Source organism: Chamaea fasciata, unplaced genomic scaffold, assembly GCF_029207755.1.
Source record: "Chamaea fasciata isolate MVZ Bird 193981 ecotype frontalis unplaced genomic scaffold, bChaFas1.0.hap1 SCAF_1, whole genome shotgun sequence".
Taxonomy (NCBI): Eukaryota; Metazoa; Chordata; class Aves; order Passeriformes; family Sylviidae; genus Chamaea; species Chamaea fasciata.
Window position 1 is genome coordinate 109,416,168 of NW_027094086.1, and position 20,495 is coordinate 109,436,662.

The following is a 20,495-nucleotide window of genomic DNA, read 5'->3' on the forward strand; positions in this document are numbered from 1 at the left end:
CATACCTTACACTTCCAGGATAGTGTTAATGCCAGAGCTGGGGTTTTCCTGCCTGTCTCCATCAGCCATGGGATGTGGGATCTACTGATAAGGGTAACCTGTTCACCCACACTTGCCTGGGCATTGGGTAATATCTGAGAGTGGTTTGGGGTTTTTTTCTCACCTGCAAAGCACACTTAAGCTTTTACAATCCGAAATACCTGATCTTAAAGTAGAGCAGTTAGGCAAGGCAAAGTGACCAGCAAGTGAAACTCCTGATGTTCAGGAGTCTGTCTGGTCTCAGGGCCACAGGCACCCCCGGGCTCCAGAAATACCCAGGTAATTCTCTCCCAGCAGGCTGCTGAACACAAAGCTGGCTGAGTGTTATTTTCTGAAATTGCTTTCAATTTATTCATCTCTGTTGCAATTCAGATGGGTAATCTCGGCAACTTTACGAGAGACAGGCAAACCCACAGCAACAGACTTACTGCTCCCACCGGCCCTCACTCAGGCAGAAGCTGGGGTGTGTGCAAAGGTTTGCTCAGAGCCGTAATGTGTGAGCCCAGTCTGCTTCCCTTACACCTGTGGAATTCATTGACCAAGTTGTGTTTGTAATCTACCTGATTTATACAGACACGTAGCTGCATGTGTACTTGCTTTGATTTGTACCTGTGAAATAGGAACTGGCCTGCTGTAAATTCCCTCTATCATTTCTAAATCCCTCACGGTAGAGAAGAGAGAAAATACTCATGAAGCAGAAAAATATACTATTTCCTCAGCTACAGGTAAAATTATGTAGTAGAATGAAAACTCAGAGGAAAGAAAAGACTGCAGAGAGATCACTGCTGCTATGTATGTTTTGACAAACATTGCAGCTACCTATGTGCCGTGGGTCTAATTTCTCATTCCATCCACCACAAAAAAATAGCAACACAAAAGTGCAAGGCTAGAGCTCTATTTTAAAAAAGAGAATAAATGACTAAGGATTTAAAAAAAGTCAATCTGTTTCAGTTCAGGCATTTCTGTCACTAACAACTTCATTTGCTGACAGCCCAATAGTCTGAATCCTGCAGCTGCACCTCATGGTCCCCCCAGAACGGCTCTCCTTGCCTTGGAAATGCCTTGCTCCTGAAGGGCTGCACCTTTTATCCCTACTTTGGCTGCTGCCCTCTCCGTGTCCCAGTCCAGCCTGCAGGCTCGGGAAAATTAGAAAGTGATGCAGGGCTTGCATTTAGTCTTCATCACTGCTGGTGAGAGCCAACAGTCCTTGGAGCTTTTCAGTACTCCAGCAACAAGTGATCCATCCCTAAGGCACAGAGCATTTCTGAAGGTGCCTGAGGATGAGAGCTCCAGTAAAGGCAACTCTGTGCAAATAGTTTTTTGAAAGCCTGAAGTTTTACAGCTTAAAAAATACTGTAGCTGCTGACAGAGAAGTATTGGATTTGGGGTTTAGGGGCTGGAAAGCTGGTGACACTGAGTTGAGAGAGATCTCAGCTTCTTCAAGCAGGAAACAGCCTTGCCATGTGTAGAGATACATACAGCAGTAATTCTCCCTCTCTTAATTACACTCTTGGCCTCCAACCATGGTGCAGATACAAGAAAATGGATGGAAGAGCAAGTAAAATGGGTTCCTGAGTTTCCACAAATTATGTATTTTAGCAGAAGGATGTCTACCTAAACTGCCCCAATTTAAAGCAGAGGAGACCTCATTTAAGAGGGTGAGTGAGAACAGCAAGGCTGGAATGGGGCTATTCCCTCTTCATCTTATATTAACTTCCCTTTTCACAGAATCATAGAATCGTTTAGGTTGGAAAAGACCTTTAGGAATGTTGAGTCCAACCATTAACTTAACACTGCCAGATCCACCACTAAACTATGGCATTAAGTGCCACACCTACCACATAACATGCCATATTTGGGGCCTATTTTAGTGCAATTAATGTAACCAACATAGGACGTCCCACTTCCAGAACAACACTGGGACCAGGGTACAGCTTTATCAATATTCCTAGATATTCTATTGTTCCCATATCTCGAATTACATATACTACAGAAAAACTCTTCCAGACAGACAACTCTGATGGCCAGGGAGGCCATATTAAGTGGACGAAATACACAGAGAGCAAAGATGGTTTGGAAGGCACCAACGGCAGTAATGACAACAACAGTGCTGAAGAGAGAACTAGTAGCTGCAACACCCTGCTTATCTATCCTGGTATATTATGTGGTTAACTCCTCCCTGGTTTCCAAGCAATCCTCTGGTTGCTTTCTGTGAGTTAGAAAAGCTCACCTAACTTCCCTTTGCTTGCTCCATGTTCAAGTCAATAGCGAGTGCCATGAGAAGGACATGTCAGTGCTGTCCCTGTGTCAGCCTGAAATCCCTTGTACAGAGACTGTGACACATGTTAGGAAATATTAGGGGTCTCTGGACGTTCAGAGATTTTGGAAGCATTTCTAACCCATATCTTTTCACATGTTCAGGGACTGAGAGGCTGATGAGCTCAGGCTCTGACACTGGACATTCTTTGGCCATAGGGCAAGTTACACCTGCATTATCTGTCCCCCTACCTATGAAACAGGATATAAAACATCACACAAATGGGAGAAACAAGATTCTCACATATTTACAAGTTTCTGGGCTGGTAGGAACATGTCCATCACCTACTGTCACCCACACAGCACCTGCACACCAGGAGACCTTCACCTGTTACCTTTAACATAATCTGTATTTAAGATCTTATGGCACATCTCAAGGAAAATACTCAGCTTTATTTACAAAGTGGATACAAAGTGACCAGATATCAATCCCGTTCCCAAAAATTTTGTTTCAATGTTTAACTTCAATTGTGGGGACACGTTTACATTACTCTTGTGTAAATACCTTCACCTTCAACTGTCACTTCCTCCATGTTCTTTTGCCTTTTTTAGTAAAAACTTCCACTATGCTGTCAGAAATCTCTCCAATATATGTAGGCTTCAGCCACTTTTTATGCTACATCATGGCACAAGTGGAATTATGTTGCATTTCTCCACTCCTAAATCATTCCATGACTCTTTTCTAATCTTCTGGTGTTTTTTTGTTTTGTTTTGTTTTGTTTTGTTTGTTTTTTTTTTTTTAATATAACCCACTATGATAATATACCACATTCAATACCAGCTTCATTAATGTAGTGTAATGAGATCATGACAATTCCCTACAGTTCTCTGGCATTCTTTCTCTTCAACTCACTAAAATATTTTACCAGTCTTACACAGCTGCATACTCCCTTCCCCCACTTTCCAGCTCCCACACAGAACACGGTGTCAACAGACCTGAAATTGTACGCACTAAAAAGTCATACAATATTCAGGGTGAAGGATCTTCATTTACTTCTCCCTACACCTGCACTTCACAACATAAACTAAGTTTAAAGAACCCTTCCCTCAATGACCAAAAGTGCTTTTTCCATATTTCTTTCAATTTCCCTGGTTTCCTATATGTACCAGCACATACTTAGCTGTGCTAAAGGTATCAGGACGGATTTGGTTATTGACTATAGCTGCTTACATCTGGAGGCAGGAGTCACTCCAGCTCAGCCTCAGTTCACACCTGCTGACTAGGCTCAGGGCTTGGTATCCCTCTTGCTTCAGACAGGGAAGCAAGCATAGGTTTTGTGATGGAGAAGGTGAGTGAGGTAATTTTGGAAAGCATTCCAGTGCATGCAGCATGGGTTAAGTGAGGTTAGGCCCAAGGCAATTCTTCACATATTCTTTGAGTTGTGCTGATGCGGGTGTTCAAAAGCTCAGCCTTCCTCTCATGTTCTCCCGTGTCAGCAGAACTGACTGGAAGAATTGACTTCTGTGCATATGATCTGCAAGTTCCTGTTCTTCCACATTTCATTGTGTCGGTCTGTAGTCACAGTGACGCAAGGGCTAGGAGCCCAAGGACTGGAATGGTGGGTTTTAAAATGAGCTCATATTGTGTCTTGTTCTGCATTGCAGAGAGAGGCACCTACACATGTACAACAGCACATGCAGAAAAATGTTCAAGGCTGCCTGAAGGACACTGCAAAACCAACTCAAACTGAGTGACATGAAGAAAATAATGACATCACTGTTATATATGATTTTGCTATTCTGGGAAGGGAATAATACAGAATCCTTCATTTTCGAAGCCCTCCCCTGGCACTAACAACATTACCCTCATATTTATACCATGATACTGAGCTGCCAAAAGGTGAAATGATTTCCTTAGGTTCACACAGCAGACATGGTGTGTGCATTCCTAGTCAAAGCATTACTCTTCTGGCTAGCAGTTTCAGGGATTTCAGAAATCTGTGCATCTGTAAAGAAGTATGGATTGTAAAGGTGGGAGGGTGAATTCCAGCTCTTCTTTAAGCAGGCGAGTTCCTGAGGCACAGATCTTCATGCTTATGCTACAGCCCCTGAGCAGTGCCACCGTATTGGGACCTGCCAGTTCTCAGTGGGGCTCAGATGTCAGGGCACAGTGATGCTGAACAAACACTCTGCTGCTTCCTGCTGTTTGGTGCAAATCCCCACGGCAGGGATGGGCCAGCAAGGAAACCCCAGCAGGGTCTGTCCTCTGTGAGGAGAAGTGCAGCATCCCAAGCACTTCTTCCAGCGGGGATGAGGAGCCAAAAGCTCCTGTGGTTGCTCTCTAGCAAATCACTTCCCCTGCTATAGAAGCTCAAAAGCCCACAGGTTTTCATTTAACAGGTGCCTGTCACTAGAAGGTGTGACAGGAAGCAGCATGTAGGGATCAGGGAGGGACAGAGATATCTTTCCCGTATCATGGTGTGCTTTCCCTTCCCAGGATTTCTGGGTAGCACAAGCTCCCTCCAAAAAAATCTTTTCCAGCCTCCTTGTGACTCCTTGCACAGAGGAGAGATTATATGAAAAGACACAAGTGCTCCTGGCAGAGCAGAGATGCGCTGGCCACTGCACAGCTCTGCAAAGGCTCTGGAAAAACAGCCCGGAGGTCAGCGAGCTGGCTCGGCTCAGGGGCACCCCTCATTAGCAGGACAAGGGAGCTGAGTTAATTGGATTCCTGCAGCTCTGCAGCCTCATGCACAGGCTCTGGTTGCCTCTCCTCACCTCTTTCCATGTCTTTCCAGGGTGCATGGCTAACTTCCCTGCCTTGAGGCTGTCTCTCTGCCTGGTCCTGAAGGTGCCAGCCTGAGCACAGAGCCACCAGCCCTCAGTTGTAACCCCCCATGACAGGGGTCCTCAGTGACTTCCTCTGTGGCTTGATGCCTCCTAAGGCAGCTCAGATATTTACGAGCATGGGATTGTGTCTCTACAGCCTTTCAGCATCCCAAGGCAGGAACACGACAGTATTTTTTTTCTCAATCCGTGCCCACAACAATAAAGCCTCTCACGGAAAACTTCTTCCTTGTTTGAAGATGAAATGAACCCCAAATATCTGCTCTTCGTCCTTCTCCCGGCGCCAGCCCGCTCTAGGCCAGAGGAGAGGAGCCTATGCCAGGGCGAGCCGCCTGTCCCCCGCTGCAGCGCTTGTGCCCGGGAGGTGGCGACAGTCCCCTTCGGACAGCCCGCAGCGCGCACCGAACACACACAATAGTGTCCCTCCGGTGTGCATCCCGCTGTAAACAGCGAAACGTCGGGATGACATCAGTTTCCTAGGCCCTAAAGCCAGATCACGCCCCAAAAATGTAATTAAAATGCCTGCCTGCCGTTCGTTTCAACTCTGAAATACATCCGAGGATCGCCGGGTTTTAAAAGGAGAGTCCCAATGAAGACCATCGTCAGGAATCTGGTCTTGGAAGCAGGACCTTAAGTACTTGAATCGTTTAAACACTCAGTTGTATTCGAGCTGATACAGATAAGTTTCAAAATAGCGTTTGATGTTTTAAAAAAATGTAGCTTATGAATACAAGAACCAGCACAGGCAGAGTCACATGAACACATACCCTTATAGCACAAATGGAAAGAAGAAAAGTGCTAACACCTCTATTTAATGAATAGTGGCTTAGCACTCCTGCTATCAGACTTCTCATTATTACTATTGTTATTGTTACTGTTATTATTATTTACCTCATATATGGCACTCAGTTTACCCAGTGGCTATGCTTCCCATGCTTGTGTTGTATGGCTTTACACTTCTTATTTTGTATTTAGATGCTTTCTATCCAGCTCAGATTTCTTTCTGGATATGGGCCCAAAATGTAATTCCTGGAAGAATTTATTTGATCCTCTAGTTCTATTGATGGACAGACAAGGCATAGTTCATCAAATCATCACTGCTTCTGACCTCCTGCTTGCTAAATCCCAATTTCTCTTCTCCATCTTGCACAGAAATGCATATGCAAATTCTGCTTTGGTTTCTCTTTGATTGCCCGTCTTTTAGCCTTAAGCTTTGTTCTCGCTTGTGGTTTTAACCACATTGGCAATAGCAGAATTGACAGTCCCAGAGCTGTGAATCTAACAAATATGCTGACCCAATCCAATAATTTGCAGCTGCTGAGAGGATTAGTATGGTCCCCCCTCCAGGTCTGCATTCCTGCAGCCTCATCCTTTCTGGGTCTCATGCTCATCTGACTCTGTGGGGAGTTGATTCAGCTCACTGGGTGGACAGAAAGTACCAAAGAGTAAAGTGAATACCTTTTGGCCAGTTTAACAATCTGGAAGTGTCTCAGGGAGGTGACAAGTCAGGCCCAGGCAGAAGGAGAGGGGCAGGATCAGGTGCCTGCACCTCAGAAAGAGCAGGAGAGAGCAGCACTGTCCTTTTTGGCCAGAGCAAGCTACGTGTGAGACTGGCTCAGGCAGCTCATCTAGCCTTGTCCTCAGTACAGCTCATGGCTGTAAATAAGAGCATTAATACTCAGTGTTGTTGGCTGCTATCCCTTCATGTTTCCTTGGGCAGCAAAGGCTGGGAAATGTTTGGTTTTGTTTCACTTCAGACAGATCAGAATAATCGCACCCTATGACAGTGAGACCCCACAGAAGATGTCCCACCAAGCTGATACAACACAGCTAGGCACGGGACATCCTGGCAAGCGCTCACAACCTTGCTGATAATTTCTCATGTGTTTTTTGTAACTAAGTCAAACAACAGGACCCCGAGTCAGCCCTGGAAACTCAACCTGCCCTGATCCTGCAGGTGGCTGACTCCAGGTGTCTGAAGGCCAAGGTTTCCAACTTTCTCTTCCCTTGGCAACTGTAAATTGGAATTGAAATGGAGGAAACCAGCTCTTTGGTTATCAGATTTTTAAATCGGATAGTTCATGCACTGCCTGCAATGGAATATTTTATTGCACTGGAAAACTGGTGTTTCCTTAATTATTAGTCATTACAGATGTTATTACTCCTTTGGGTTAACAGTGGGATTTTTAAATCCAATTTCAGGGCAGCAAATACTAGTTCCTAGATTAAAAAAAAATCACTGTCTTTGATGAAGTTTTTGATCACCGTCTTTAACACCTTGGAGTAAAGCTGCTTCACATTCTAGAGTTGTTCAGGCTAGTGTTACACCCTCAAATGGAGAGTGACCCCATAAGATTTTTAATAGCAATACAGCAAGTATGCTTAGACTGTAACATTTTAGGCCTGCATTTTGAAGTTAAACACTTTGGTCAGTGAATGTGATGCCTGAGCATCTCATCCATCCCAAGCTGGCCTGCCCGTGTTAGGTCTCCAGCTAGTCCTCGGACTGTGGGCCGAAATCTGAATCTTAAGGAAAGAGAAACCAAAATAAAGTGGCAATTAACTTACAACATGAGGATATAGGGACGCTGATGGCCAGAATGATCCACGCAATGTCCATCTTGCTGAGACAAATCGTTGCTCTGTGCTGGGGTTTGTCCCCCTCGGTGACATGGGAGATGTTTCCCTGCACACCTGGTTTCCAGGTCCCGGCAGGAACCAGTCTATTCAGGAAGTTCCCAGTGGCGGTGGAGCCAGCTGTGGAAGTGGAGCTGGACAACCTGGTGGCAGGCACTGAGGAGAGAGCACTGCCTGGTGACGTGGCGTTGGTCACCGTGCCATGCTGCGTTGGAGTGAGTCCCTCAGGGTCTCCCACTGCCGAGGACGAGATGCTGACATCAAAACTGGTCTGAACTGAGTGACCAGCTGCTGCTGTAGCAGATCCAGAACCAGCAAACAGAGGGACATTTGTACTGAGATTCAAGGTTACCCAAGAGTTGTTTTTGCTCAGCATATCCCACACACCATAGCGGGTGGGTTTAAAAGGCACCGACACTGCTTCAGGATCAGTTGATGGTCCAGCAGTTGTGGTGGCAAAATCTGCCTCCTGCACTACTACCTCGGTTCCATCCCCTCGCTCTGCTCCCCTAAGGCTTCCCGAGGTGTTGCGGTGGGGAGAAGCGTCTGAATGTGTAGTTCTTGCCAGCCCCATTCCATTTGGATCGCTGGATGCTGTGGTCTGGGACTGAAACGGGTGGTCTGTGAAAGGGCTCCTCAGGGTAGGGAAAGGAGAGTGCAGGGTCGTCTTTAGGTAAGGCTCTGACGACTCTGAGAAGTTGCCTTTGAAAACCTGGAATATTTTCCCCTTGGGGCGAGACTGTCCTGAGTACAAAGCACTCTGGTTGTGTAAGTGGTAAGTTTCCTTTTCGCCGATGCGAGGGCCACTCTCTTGCTCTTGCCCAGTGGAAGGGGCTTTCTCCACCAGGCTGATGGGGTGGGACATGGCTTGAGCAGACGTGGGAAGGGGCTCTGCCGTGTGGTGGTCTTTGTGGTGAGGTGTTGTTCCCATGGCTGTGATAGTTGTAGTGTTCATCGGGAAGCCCTGAGAGGAGGAGACAGTGGGAGACAGTACCTGAACAGAAAACACCAGCTCTTCTGTCAGTGCCAAGATCAGTAGAACACCTGAGGAAAAAACACAAGAAGAGGGTGAGATACTGGGGAGGAACCAGTGGATAGGGACAGCACGGTTTGTGTGTCTGGCAGGAAGGAATACCTTCCATGTTCTACAGAAGACTTAGCATCCAACTTTGTTTGCTTCTCTGTGAAAGGAGGAAGAGAAAGAAACCTGCAGGAGCTGTGGTGACCCCATGGCCATAAGACCGATGAGCAAGATTACAGGGAATTTCTGTGGCAAAGAGAGAGAGGAGCTTGCAGTATTGACTCGTGAAGCTTTCAAATCCCATAGGCAGGTGATTTCCCAGGAGAAGCTAAAAAAGCAGACTACATTTCAGGGGCAGAAACAACAGATGTTCTCATTTTCATTGAGGCCAGGAGGTATCCAGATGAATGTCCATATCATTATGGGAAACCTTAGTCTGCTCACTACTTTGGCCACAAAATCCTAAATTTGGCTGCCTCCAGTCTTGGCTGCCATTAAGCAATCTGTTTTTTGAAAGAGCAGGTGCTTAGGCCTTGCTGAAAATTAGGTCAAGAAGGGATGTCTGATGAGAGTGCTACCTGGGTTGTACATGCTGTGCTTTACTTAGTGACTTAGGAAAATCTAGTCACTCCAAATGTCAAAAATTAACAAGAAAACACAGCTATCCCAGCCATTTTGAAAAACATTGTGATTATTGTGAGCTAACACAACTGCCCTTTGCACCCATAACCAAAGTTTGCTTGTAACCTCTTCTGTGCTCACATGTGCTGTGGGGTTGGATTGTGTGAATTTTGCCTCCGACCTCCCTCAGCGCTGCACATAATTTCACGAGGTGCCAGATTCACACCTCTGGGAACATCAGCTCTTTCATTTATTCCTAGTTCAGATAATGGACGTGGGCAGCTGCAGTAGCATAAGCCTCCCCAGGATGCAGGGCTAATACTCCGTGAGTAAGCGTGACCTGCCGGGACCACATCAATCACATGTCACCATTTCCATATGTTGAAGCTGTCGAGTGTAATGTGGCTCTCTGCCTACTAGGAAGCACATGGAAGAAATCCATTTTGCACAGTCCACTGAACATCATCAGATGGCACCATTCGCACTGTGCTAGTGTGGGTTTCAACCGGCAGCGTCAAGGTGAAAAATGTTGTCACAGTCTTAACAAATCAGGGAGAGGAGTTCGTCAAAACTGCAGGACTCCAAACTGGGTGATGATCAACTTCCAGCCAGGACTGTGGAGTGCCTTCCTGCCCCCTGCTCTACCTTTCCTACTTGGCCAGCTTTCTCCATGAGCGTTGTTATGCCATTCATTCTACGCTATTTGGGAATGTCTCTTATGGGCCAAAGGAAGACAGGGACTCAGGAAAATGAAAGGAGATCTCTGATTAGGTGTCTGCTGCCCTGATTCTGTTTCATGTTGGGCAAATGCAAATTTGATGAAATGTGTTTATTCTGAGTCCTTAGTATCGTTCACAGCCATTCATGATCATTGTAGTAAATGTAACAAAAACTCACCAAAGGAGCAGTATCTGCTCCTCTTACCCAGCTAAATGATCTGCTTTGATCACTACTCATCATTTCTGAACCAGAGAAGCGGAGAGCTCTGCAACCAAAAAAATTCAGCTCATCTTGCCCCCAGCAGCCTCCTGTTACTTGGAAGAGTATCCAGAAGATGAAAACACTGACTAAACAACATCATGAGAGCCAATTACAAGTACTGCACTTTCCACTGCCTGATGCTAAAATTAGCTCTCTTTTTTTTTTTTAATTTCTGGAATAGATATCTCTGCCAAATAAACCATCATCTGGGATACTGCTTCCCAGTTCCTAGCCAGCCACAGACAATATGCTCATAGCAGAACACCTATTCAAAATAAAACCCATGAATTCTGTACACTGAGATGCAACCAGAAGAGCAGATTGGGCTGTGCCCATGGAGCATCACTCTTGGAAATAAAAGGCAGGAGTTATCCTCACATTTTTGGCAGCACTTATTCTGAGGTCAAGGTCAAAGCAGATATTCTAGTGTCCATATGGCTAATATTTCATGCCAAGACAAGTTGCTGCCACGGAACAAATTCAAAGAGGAAAGGATGACGATTTATGTTGGATTTGGTGTGTGGAAATAATGTTCCAGGAAACTTAGAGCCTGCTGTTCTGAGCACACAAGATAAAGTGCGTTGGCAGATATTATGAGATACTAGATTATAACGATTGTAATGCCTATTAAAGTTTTTGGATGTTCTTTGTGTAACTACCTTCTCTCACACCTCACACACACACAAAAAAACCCAACCCATCACTATTGGACAACTGTTTTTCTGCAGGATATTCCTGAAGGAATAATGAAGTTGTCAGCTTTTCTGCATATTGTGCCCTGGGGTTAGAAACCCTGATCTTTTGCTGAAAACCCACCTAACATCCATCTCCACTTCTTGAAATGCTGATAAATCTGAGGCTTACTCCTATAAAGATTCATAGTCTCTCTGGGGCAGTCTGTTGTGGTAGCGGGTCACCGCACATCAGGCATGGGAAACCAGATGCATTTAGCTCCTACCTTTAGGTGGCTTGTAAGGTATGAATAAATATTTATAGGAAATACTACATCAGAAGTGATTTATCTGACAATAAACAGTAACTCCCATGACATTTGGCCATCTCAGGTTGTGGCAGTCAGGTTTTGCTCATCTGCCACTCTTTCTTTAACAGCCTCTGTGCTGAGGCTGCAGTGCCCCTGTGGCCCTATAAGCTACAGCTTTTTAGGGCATTTTTTCTGCTGGTTGGATCTACCACAGTAATTCCTTCAGTAACCACCAGAGCTAATCTGTGCCCCTAACTACTGGAAAAATATTCAGCTTAGCAGATCATTGTAAAAATAGCCAGTGCTGTATATTTAGAGAGAAACAGCTGATGATAAGGACTTCAGTGGGTTTTGTTGGCTCTTTTAAGTGGAATTAATTTGCTGGAAAGCAAAAGTAAAGCTGGAATTGGTATTTTTAGATGCTCTGCATCATCACCCAAGCATGCTGTCTGGATTTGCAGTGACTTGATTGCCCAGAGCTCCCAAGTACTTTTCTATCACTGAGGATATGCAAAGTCTTACAAAGTGGGGCTCCTACTGAATTCCCTGATACTGGACTGCCCTTATTGGCAACTTTGGCTTAAGCCTAGGAAAATGATATTCTAAATTTCTGTACTAAGGCGCAGGAGGCACTTGTCACAGAAATGGACTTATTCAGCACCTCTGACGTTCTTTCCTTCTCTTCCCTCTGTCTGTGCATCACAAATGCACCCGTACTAACTGAAGCACTGTGGTGGGTACAATGCCAGTTGTTCCCCTGTGCCTCAGCTTACCTTCAATTCCACTACCACTGAAGGGAAGCCTTCTGGTCGCTATCAAGTTCTCCTGGCTGAATTTCGATATCCCAGGTGAGACAGCAAATGCTCTTGTTTAATCCAAAATGCAGTCCTGCAGTCTTTGCCAAAATCCTTCATTTTTGGCTGCCTAAGACTCTTAGAGCTGATTTTACTCAGAGCATGAGCCCTTTGGAGTAAGGACTGCCAGTCCTTACGATCTGGGGGCATAATAGTAATATAGACTGATGCAAACACATTATAGCAAATAATAATAATTTCAAAGGTCAGCTCACACCATTAAGTTTTTTCATAAGGGGCTGTTTCTAAGGTACAGGAACTCAGGGTCAGAACAGGTCAAACTGGTTTGTCTTTTAAATGCTATGTGTCAAATTCACGCATTTGGAACCTAATTTTATGGCTACATTAAATCCATTCAACCCTAATAAGAAGGCTGATTGACCTGACATCTCTGTGGTGTGAACTGTGGTCTTGCATAGACCACAGTGCACCAGGAAGGGCATATTAAGTACAAAATGAATTAACTCAAGGATGAAACACAGCAGAGTGACAGCAGAATGTACACAGAGGGTGCTGATGTGCATTTAGCCATAAAAACTCCTTCCTGACAACATGATGCAATGGTTCAAATCTCAACAGGACCTCCCTGCAGTGCTTCTTCCCACTGTACACTCACATGAGGAGCCCAGAAATGGTGTGTGTAGCTGTATGTGTGAAGGAAATGAAGTAGTTCCTTTACACCAATGTTTTAAAAGACTCTGGTTTATGTCTTCAGTGAGTCTCAGAAAAGTCTGGGGTTAGGAGTACTTCGCTTTCCTAGACTACGAAATCCTTAGGGTTCTACCACTTGGAGACTTCCTTGTGACCCTTTTATTCACACACAAGTGGCAGAACTGTGTCCCTCCTTAACAGAAAAAATAAACAATTCAGGCCTCAGCAGCTTATGTTCTTTGTTTTATCTCTGGACTTTGAGAGGCTCCACTAGGAGCCAGTGTCCTGGTGCAGGACAGCATTAAAAGGTTCCACTCAGGAGTTAATGCTGCCTGGTGCTGTACGGGACACTTCATGGGCACTTCGAGATCAGCCTTTTTGCATGACATGGCAGAGCAGGCATGTGGCTGTCGAGTCAGCTCATGCGTTCAGCCTCCCTGGGGCACCCCCTTTAAACAGCACAAACTTACGTAACTCCTGTTCTAAAGCCTGTGGAAAGGTTCCCAATGACTTTAGCGAGCTTTGGATCAAGTCCTAATTGCCAGAGATACAGTGGAAACTTTTGAGCTGCACATTTACATTTTCTACAGCAAATGAACATGCACAAAGAGCTCAGTCTGGTGTTTGACCCCTTCTGGCCTCTGCTACCTCGGACCTTGCAGCAAGACAAACAGAGCCAGCCTGAGCAGTACTTGGCAAACATTTTTGCTCTAGGAAGTCAGGAAGAGCTTTTTGTTCAGACCTACTGCTGGACTCATTATTTCAGACTGCCGTGGGCAAGGAGAGCAATGGGAGCTGTCCTACAAAGGACCCATTATCTACAGACCCAGGGCTTGGGTGCACCCGGCCACAGTGTGGGATGCTGAAGCCTCTCCGTGCTCCTGTCTTGACTTACTAATAGAGAGAGAAGATTGGGCAAAACCTCTTCAAAGCAACAACAACATTATTGTTGTAACAAAAGCTTTCTTCTCGACACTAATAACTTCTTATGTGTCTCTCAACAAACCTAAAATGTTTCAGGGAGCAAAATGAATCTTTCAATAGGTGGAAACTGTGTACAAAGTGTGTGTTATTACTTCCCTTACGGTCACTTCTTTGTAGTCTGTCTAAGCAATACGATTTTCACTCACAATAAAGCAGCCTTTGTACAAACAAAGAGTTAAGCAAATTTAATCTCCATGATTGGTTGCAGAACTGAAGGAAGAAAAAGTAGGTTACTCTGCATAGAAAATTTCTCTTTTCTGAAAGTCTATCTGTCATGCCAGAAGTCCCAGATATTAACTTACAAGTTATTGTCTGTTTTCCCTGGTATTAGACAAGTGATCAACCTGAACTTCAGCAAACAAGCATTTGGTAAAATGCAGGGAATGAGACACACAGAGTAACAGCTCTATTTACGGTAACATTAAACAGCATCAGCAGAAGCTCTGGAAATCACATGTACAAACACAAATTAAGCAGCTCTTGCTGACACTCCCTGTGCAACAGCAGTAACAGCAGTTACGGTTTTCATGTGGCGAGAAGTCATGGTCCTTTAAAGATACAAAAACATTGCAGACCACTATTACTGCTTTAAAATGCACTTACACCACAGACTTTGAGAGAGTGAGCCTGTGAATCAAAATTAATTTCTGGCCCTCCAGAGAGTTAAACAATGGGTGATACAAAAAGAACAGTGTCGTGTAGCCACAGAGCAAGCAGTTCCCAATTTGTTCTCACACTGCACTAGAGACTCACAGATACTATAGGGATAGGTGCTTTAAAAATTATTTAGATCCTCTACTCAGCTAAATATGTACAGATATTGGAGCTGTTCAAGCTTGTGAAAAGGCTTACTGACAATCAGGGCAACAGTAATTACTGAGAGGAGAGTAATAAAAAGAAAGAGCCTGACTCTAGCTGCTCGTTCAAGGTAAGCACTTACCTGAAAATATCATTTGGACTTGTCAGCAGACATCCTCACCTGCTCACATCACAAGGATCTGGAAACTTCATCCCTCAGTGGAAAAAGGAAAAATACATCTCTCTAATGAGGCAGTTGCACGCAGGAGTTGCTGTTATTGTTGGAACTGGTTTGAAGGAATGAGGACAGAGACAGCCCAGGCAGGCGTGTCTTGCCGGGCTGTGCAGCGAGAGGGCTCACTCCTTTATGGAGTACCTTTGCAACTGCAAGGCAGGATTACTTACTGAGCCAGTCCCCCTCTCTGCCAGCAGATCGAAGGGCTGCTTGGTATTCCAGCTTGGTTTCCCATCAAGTCCAGATACAGTTTGTCTGACACGAGTCTATTCAGATGCCAGAGGATTGCTGGCAGTTCTCGTTTTCCGGGAACAAAACAGCAACAAGCACCCCAGCTGCATGCCCTTGTGAGGCTGTTCAGTCCCTATTTCAAGGCAAAGTGCCCTCTCTCCAGAGCAGTGCTTAGCTTTTTGTGTGTGGATAGATTTTACAGACCTGCCTCCTGCTTCTGCACCTCCACCAGACTTTCCACTTATTCAATTATCTCTAATGATATTAATATTCCTGTCAGAGGAAAATATAGGGAATGAAAGAGTGATCACCCTGTCTTCCTTCTCCTTCCCTGGCATCAAAATGCACACTCTGTATTTTCTTTCTTCATTCCTCAGTGGTGAATGGGCAATTTCAACTTGAACCATAGAGAAGACCACAGATTCTGTGATTATTGAAGTCATAATCCTGCCTCCCTTCTTCCATTTCTTCTATTTTTTTATTTTTTTTTTTTAGTTTCTCTCTGTCTCTTTGGCACAGCTGGGTGTCTGGAAGAACATGCTGCCTGGAGAGCACAGAAATGTGTCCTGGGCAGTAAAATACCAATCCCTCGAAAGGGACAAGAAAATGTCAAGAGAGCAACAAATTGGGGGCTTCTTGAGAGTTTTTGATTCAGAGTTCCTGTTGCATCCAAGGGTGCTGCAATAGCCCAAGCAGTTTGTTACATGGGCTCCTCACAAAATAAATTACTAATATTTTTCTACAGAGAAATGTCGGTTCTTTCTTCTCTCTTACCATACCAAGCAAGAACATCCTAATTTTTTTCAGGCCTTGGAAATAGGTATGTTGCCACCAGACTTCTTTTTTGACGCTGTGGCCAAATCTGTAAGAAGTAATACGGTGACAATAGGTTTGAGATCTGGCAGTAATAGCAGCTATGGGGACTCTGACAGTGACACCAATGCTGATTTTTGGGGACAAAAGTCCCTATCAGGAAAGTAAGCAGGTGCATATATCACAAGCATATTTCACCCACAGTTACACAAACTCTGTCTTCACAGGCATGATAACTTCATGGAGGATGCGGACAAACAGAGTATGAATAATAATCTTAGGTCTGCTTTGCATTTCTGTGCTTTTGGGATGATGCTCCTTGTCTCCCTGCCATTTGCAGTTCACTTTTTGCCCTTACTGTTTCCAGTCTGAAGGTTTTTCTAAATAAAGGTATTTAGTGCATTATTTTTTTTTTAAAAAAAAAGGTCCTTAAAAATATCAGCCTGTTTAGCAGTTTCTAGAACTCGGGGCTGATTAAGAGCTTGCTGCTGAAACAATGATTTAGCACGAAGCTGCAGCTGGTGTAACAAGAGAACCATGCCACGTATTTTAACCTTTACTGGAGGATTTGCCACATCTGTAAGTAGTAATTCACCACAGATTTCTTCCCTGCATGCTGTCATGGATGGAAACATATGGCCCAAAACTGCAAAGACTGTCGTTTGGAATTTCAGATGAAAACTCTTCATAAGGACAGAGGCTCTGTGCATTCCCTTGTCCAAAAACACATGGAACAAACCAAAAATAATTTAAAAAGCACATGAGCGTTCCTTGCTCTGACAGCTCCCCCCTCACACAAAGCTTGTCCAGCCCCAGCTTTGCAAATGCACATCCCTTCCTTTCCAGCCTTGACTTGGCAGCAGTTTTTGTTGGCAGGATGCTGTTGCCAAGGGAGACAGAAAGGATGTGCAGCTGGCTTTTCTTTCACCTGCACTTAGTGCTGCTGATCCTATTTGTGTTACTGCAGAACCTTTGGCTTCTAAGAGACCTACCATCAATGTCACTGGACCTTTTGAAGAGTTTTGACAATGACACAAATAGCTGTGGCCTCTGATGAAAAGCTTAAAATAGGATCTTGCCAAAGAGAGGATGTAGTTGGTGTCACTGATGCTAACTCAAGCCAGGGTGTCCATTTCCCAAGCACTGATAAGAAAGGGGAAAGGAGGATTCAAAGCCATCCTAAAAAGATTTCTAAAAGTTCCCCAAACAGTGAGTATCTTCACATATATAAAAGTTACATGCTTGGTCGAAGGTAGCTGTGGCTCTGGCAGGCAATTCACTCCATCCAGAGTCTGACTAGTACCTCAGAGAGGCACCCCTCCTGCATTCGGAAAAGAGGTCACACTGAGGATGATGTTTTAACCTGACATCAAGTTGTAACTTGATGTCCATCCTTCAGGTGATGAAAACTAGGTGAGAGGAATCTCGCCTCGTATCCCTCTACCTATTTAGATTGCATCATCATAAAGCAAACCATAAAAGGGATAAATAAAAGTGATGTTTGAAAAGGCAAAATGCAGTCCCTGTGTTGTGATACTTTCTGGGAGATGAAATCCCACTGCTTTGGACATTCAGAATCAGTTTTCACAGAACACCAAGTGAACAACAAGCTCTATAGAGCAACACTACACTGGCATAAAGAGTGGACTAGAACAGGGCCTGACAGCTTTTCCATGGGGAAGCATTTTTCTTTCACATATTAGAGGGTAAGTGGGCAAACACTAATTCAGCTGAAACTGGAGCTGCTGCCTCTCAAAGAAACAGCACACTACAGATCAGCTGCTCCTGGCCCCTGCAAGGCAAGATGTCTGGTGCCTGCTGAACTGGAAAGTGGTGGGTAGCATGAGGAAGTAGGAGCCACTTCTTCATGCATAAACCTTTTCCCAAAAAACACACAGCTCTTGGGCCTGCTGCATTCCTTTCAAAATCCTTCCACTTCCTGTTGGAGGCAACCAAGTTCAAGGCATATGATTCTAGCACCAGATGATATGTCTTTTCCAAACCTAATTTCTTCAGGACTAAGCCTCCAGCTCTAAGTAATTTACACTGACTTACCTATCAATCAAGGATGCTTATTCTGGACTCAGGATACTCTTTCATTACAGCACAGTCATTTCAATGGAAACATTTAAAGGAAGAGACCCTGTCTTATCTATCCTCTATCCACCCTATGTTTATCTTTCCCACTAACTACTGATCCATGGCTGATTTCAAATATTGTAACACACTGTATGACAAGTGGTGAGGGGGAGCAGGGCACCCCACTTGTGGATCCTTCTGCTTCGACAGTGCAGAGCTTCTTTTCCTCTACTTGCAAAAGCTGTGCTTAAATTCTCCAGCTGCAGGCACAGAAACACTGATATTGCAGCCAGGAGGTATGCTGTAGTTATGCACAGGCTGACTAACTTCTGTAAACCCTGAAGGTATTTCTGTCATTTCATCTGTTCACTGAAAGTAATTTGGATGATTTATTACTTATGCCCCCTTCAAACACATTATTACTTCCAAGTGCCTGGTTATCCTTGTGCTTGATCTCCAATGAGAGCTGGTAATGAGGAGCTTGCACTGATTTGTTATATAAGCAGATAAGACACAATTAGAAAGTAATTACTATATTTACCTGCAGGAAAGGTTTATTCTGATTTTTTGATCATTTCCAGTTGAAGGAAAAGGGGCACTGCCTCAGTGAGAAAATGGGCAGGGGACAGGGGAGAATTGTGCAAATTATTTACAGTCCCAGTTTATCATCTGAGGAAGTGAAAAGAAAACCAGGTCATGATCAAGGGAGTCAGTATTTCTGGTATGGGGGACTGGGGACTGATTTGCGGATACAAAGGGTCAGATGTAAATGGAAATTATTCCCAAGATGGACTTGGGATATAATAGGGAGTGAAAGTTTCCATGTCCAGATTTTCTCCTGTGAGAACAGCACAAGGATGTAAGGTTGCACATAAATCAGCCAGAAAGGCTGTAACGTGCTGCTTTTATTATCTGATTTTAATATCTGCTGGATTATACAGGCTAGCAAGGCCTCTGGAGTGGATGTAAGATTGCTAGGGAAAGAAGTGAGCTCTTACTTTTCATTTCTGTTCTTCCTTCCTACATACTAGAGACAACTTTCCTTCATTTTCTGGAAAAAAAAAAAATGTACTGCCTCTTTGCAGTCTTGAACTGAACCTGGCCTTGGCTAAAGCTGATTTCAGAATAGTCTGGAACACATCATGGTCCATGCACACTGAGCCACACGGATGCTCTTTGAGCTACTCTCCAAGGAGCTCTGCTTATAGCTGGAGAGGGCCAGCAAAGCCCCAGAACAGCAAAAAAACCAGAGGTGCAAGCCTTGAACTCCAGAATGTCAGAGGTGCATATTGCATTGGGACATACAAAGATAAAAGGGGAAGATGAAATTCCATTTTTGAAAATATCAGCTGCTGGCTGCAGAGATGAAGAATGGGGGTTTTGCTCCATTAGGTGAATTGCAAGATTGCACAGGTATGGATTTTTTGCCATGCTCTGTAGCTGGGTATTGGTCTGGAAGGAATGATGGTTCAAGTTGGTGTAGTAAATCATATGTACTTTTAAGTAGGGTCACAGTAGGAGCTGGATATAATTTCTGCTAATGAGAGCAGGACTCCACTGCTTGTATTTCACTCAGTGTTATTGCTTCTGAATTTGATTCAAGAGGTGGATATATGCAATATCATACACAAGGAACAGAAGGATGAGATGACACGGTGACACCGAGTATGTGATTAGCCAGGGGATGAGTAATTTAGATGAAAATACATGTTAAGTTAGGAAAAGGATCTCACTTTATAAAAATCTGCTCTATCAACTCTGCAGTTCATTCACTTCTGCAATTCATATTTGCAATTCAGCATGAATGCAGTTACACAACAAAGTAAAATGTTTCACCTTTCTGTGTGGATGGCCTCTTTTTTACATCCCCATTTGCATTAAAAAGAAATAAAAGATCCACTACCAACTATATGTGTGCTGCTTTGGAATGCAATTTTGAACATGTGTTGGTCTTGTCTTTTCACAGGAATATATTGTGTGGCTGAAGCATCATTTACATTCAATGATTTAAGTGTTCAGAGTGGACTAAAGTCATCCTGCCTTACACTTGATGGGCTGGCACTTGACACCATCAACACACAATAACTGTTTGGAATTATGACAATAATAATGTGCAGGCACCCTATTGCAGGATTGTTCACACAGTACTTTACCGGTAAGATATTTTATTTGTCTCTCCTTTCTGGTTAAACCTGCCTCTATTTATATTCAGGAAAGAATTTACTTTACCCACTTCTGAAATGTCATCACCTCCACACTTAATTTTATTTTGGAAGGAAATTGGACTGACAACCCTAACAACTCCTGATTATTCACAGAACAGCCCTTGTGAAGAGATTAAGTGTACCAGCTTTTCCATGTTGCCCTGTCAGCACACAGCCCTTTGGGGATCTTCTCTTGATGTGAAAGTTAGCTCAGCCTCCATGCTCATTCATCCTTGACTTCTGTTTCGTTAATACCAGTTAT

The 20,495-nt window shown here is 44.2% G+C and overlaps 1 protein-coding gene across 5 annotated transcripts in view; it reads right to left on the reverse strand.

The window, feature by feature from the left end:
* The window catches only part of TMEM108 (transmembrane protein 108), a 162,973-nt gene that overhangs the window by 2,581 nt on the left and 139,897 nt on the right, over nt 1-20,495 (reverse strand). For all 5 annotated transcript variants that reach the window (XM_066178882.1, XM_066178536.1, XM_066178798.1 and 2 more), the window contains one exon: nt 7,711-8,823. In XM_066178882.1, the coding sequence (XP_066034979.1) occupies nt 7,711-8,823 (1,113 nt within the window). The remainder of the gene's footprint in view (nt 1-7,710; nt 8,824-20,495) is intronic.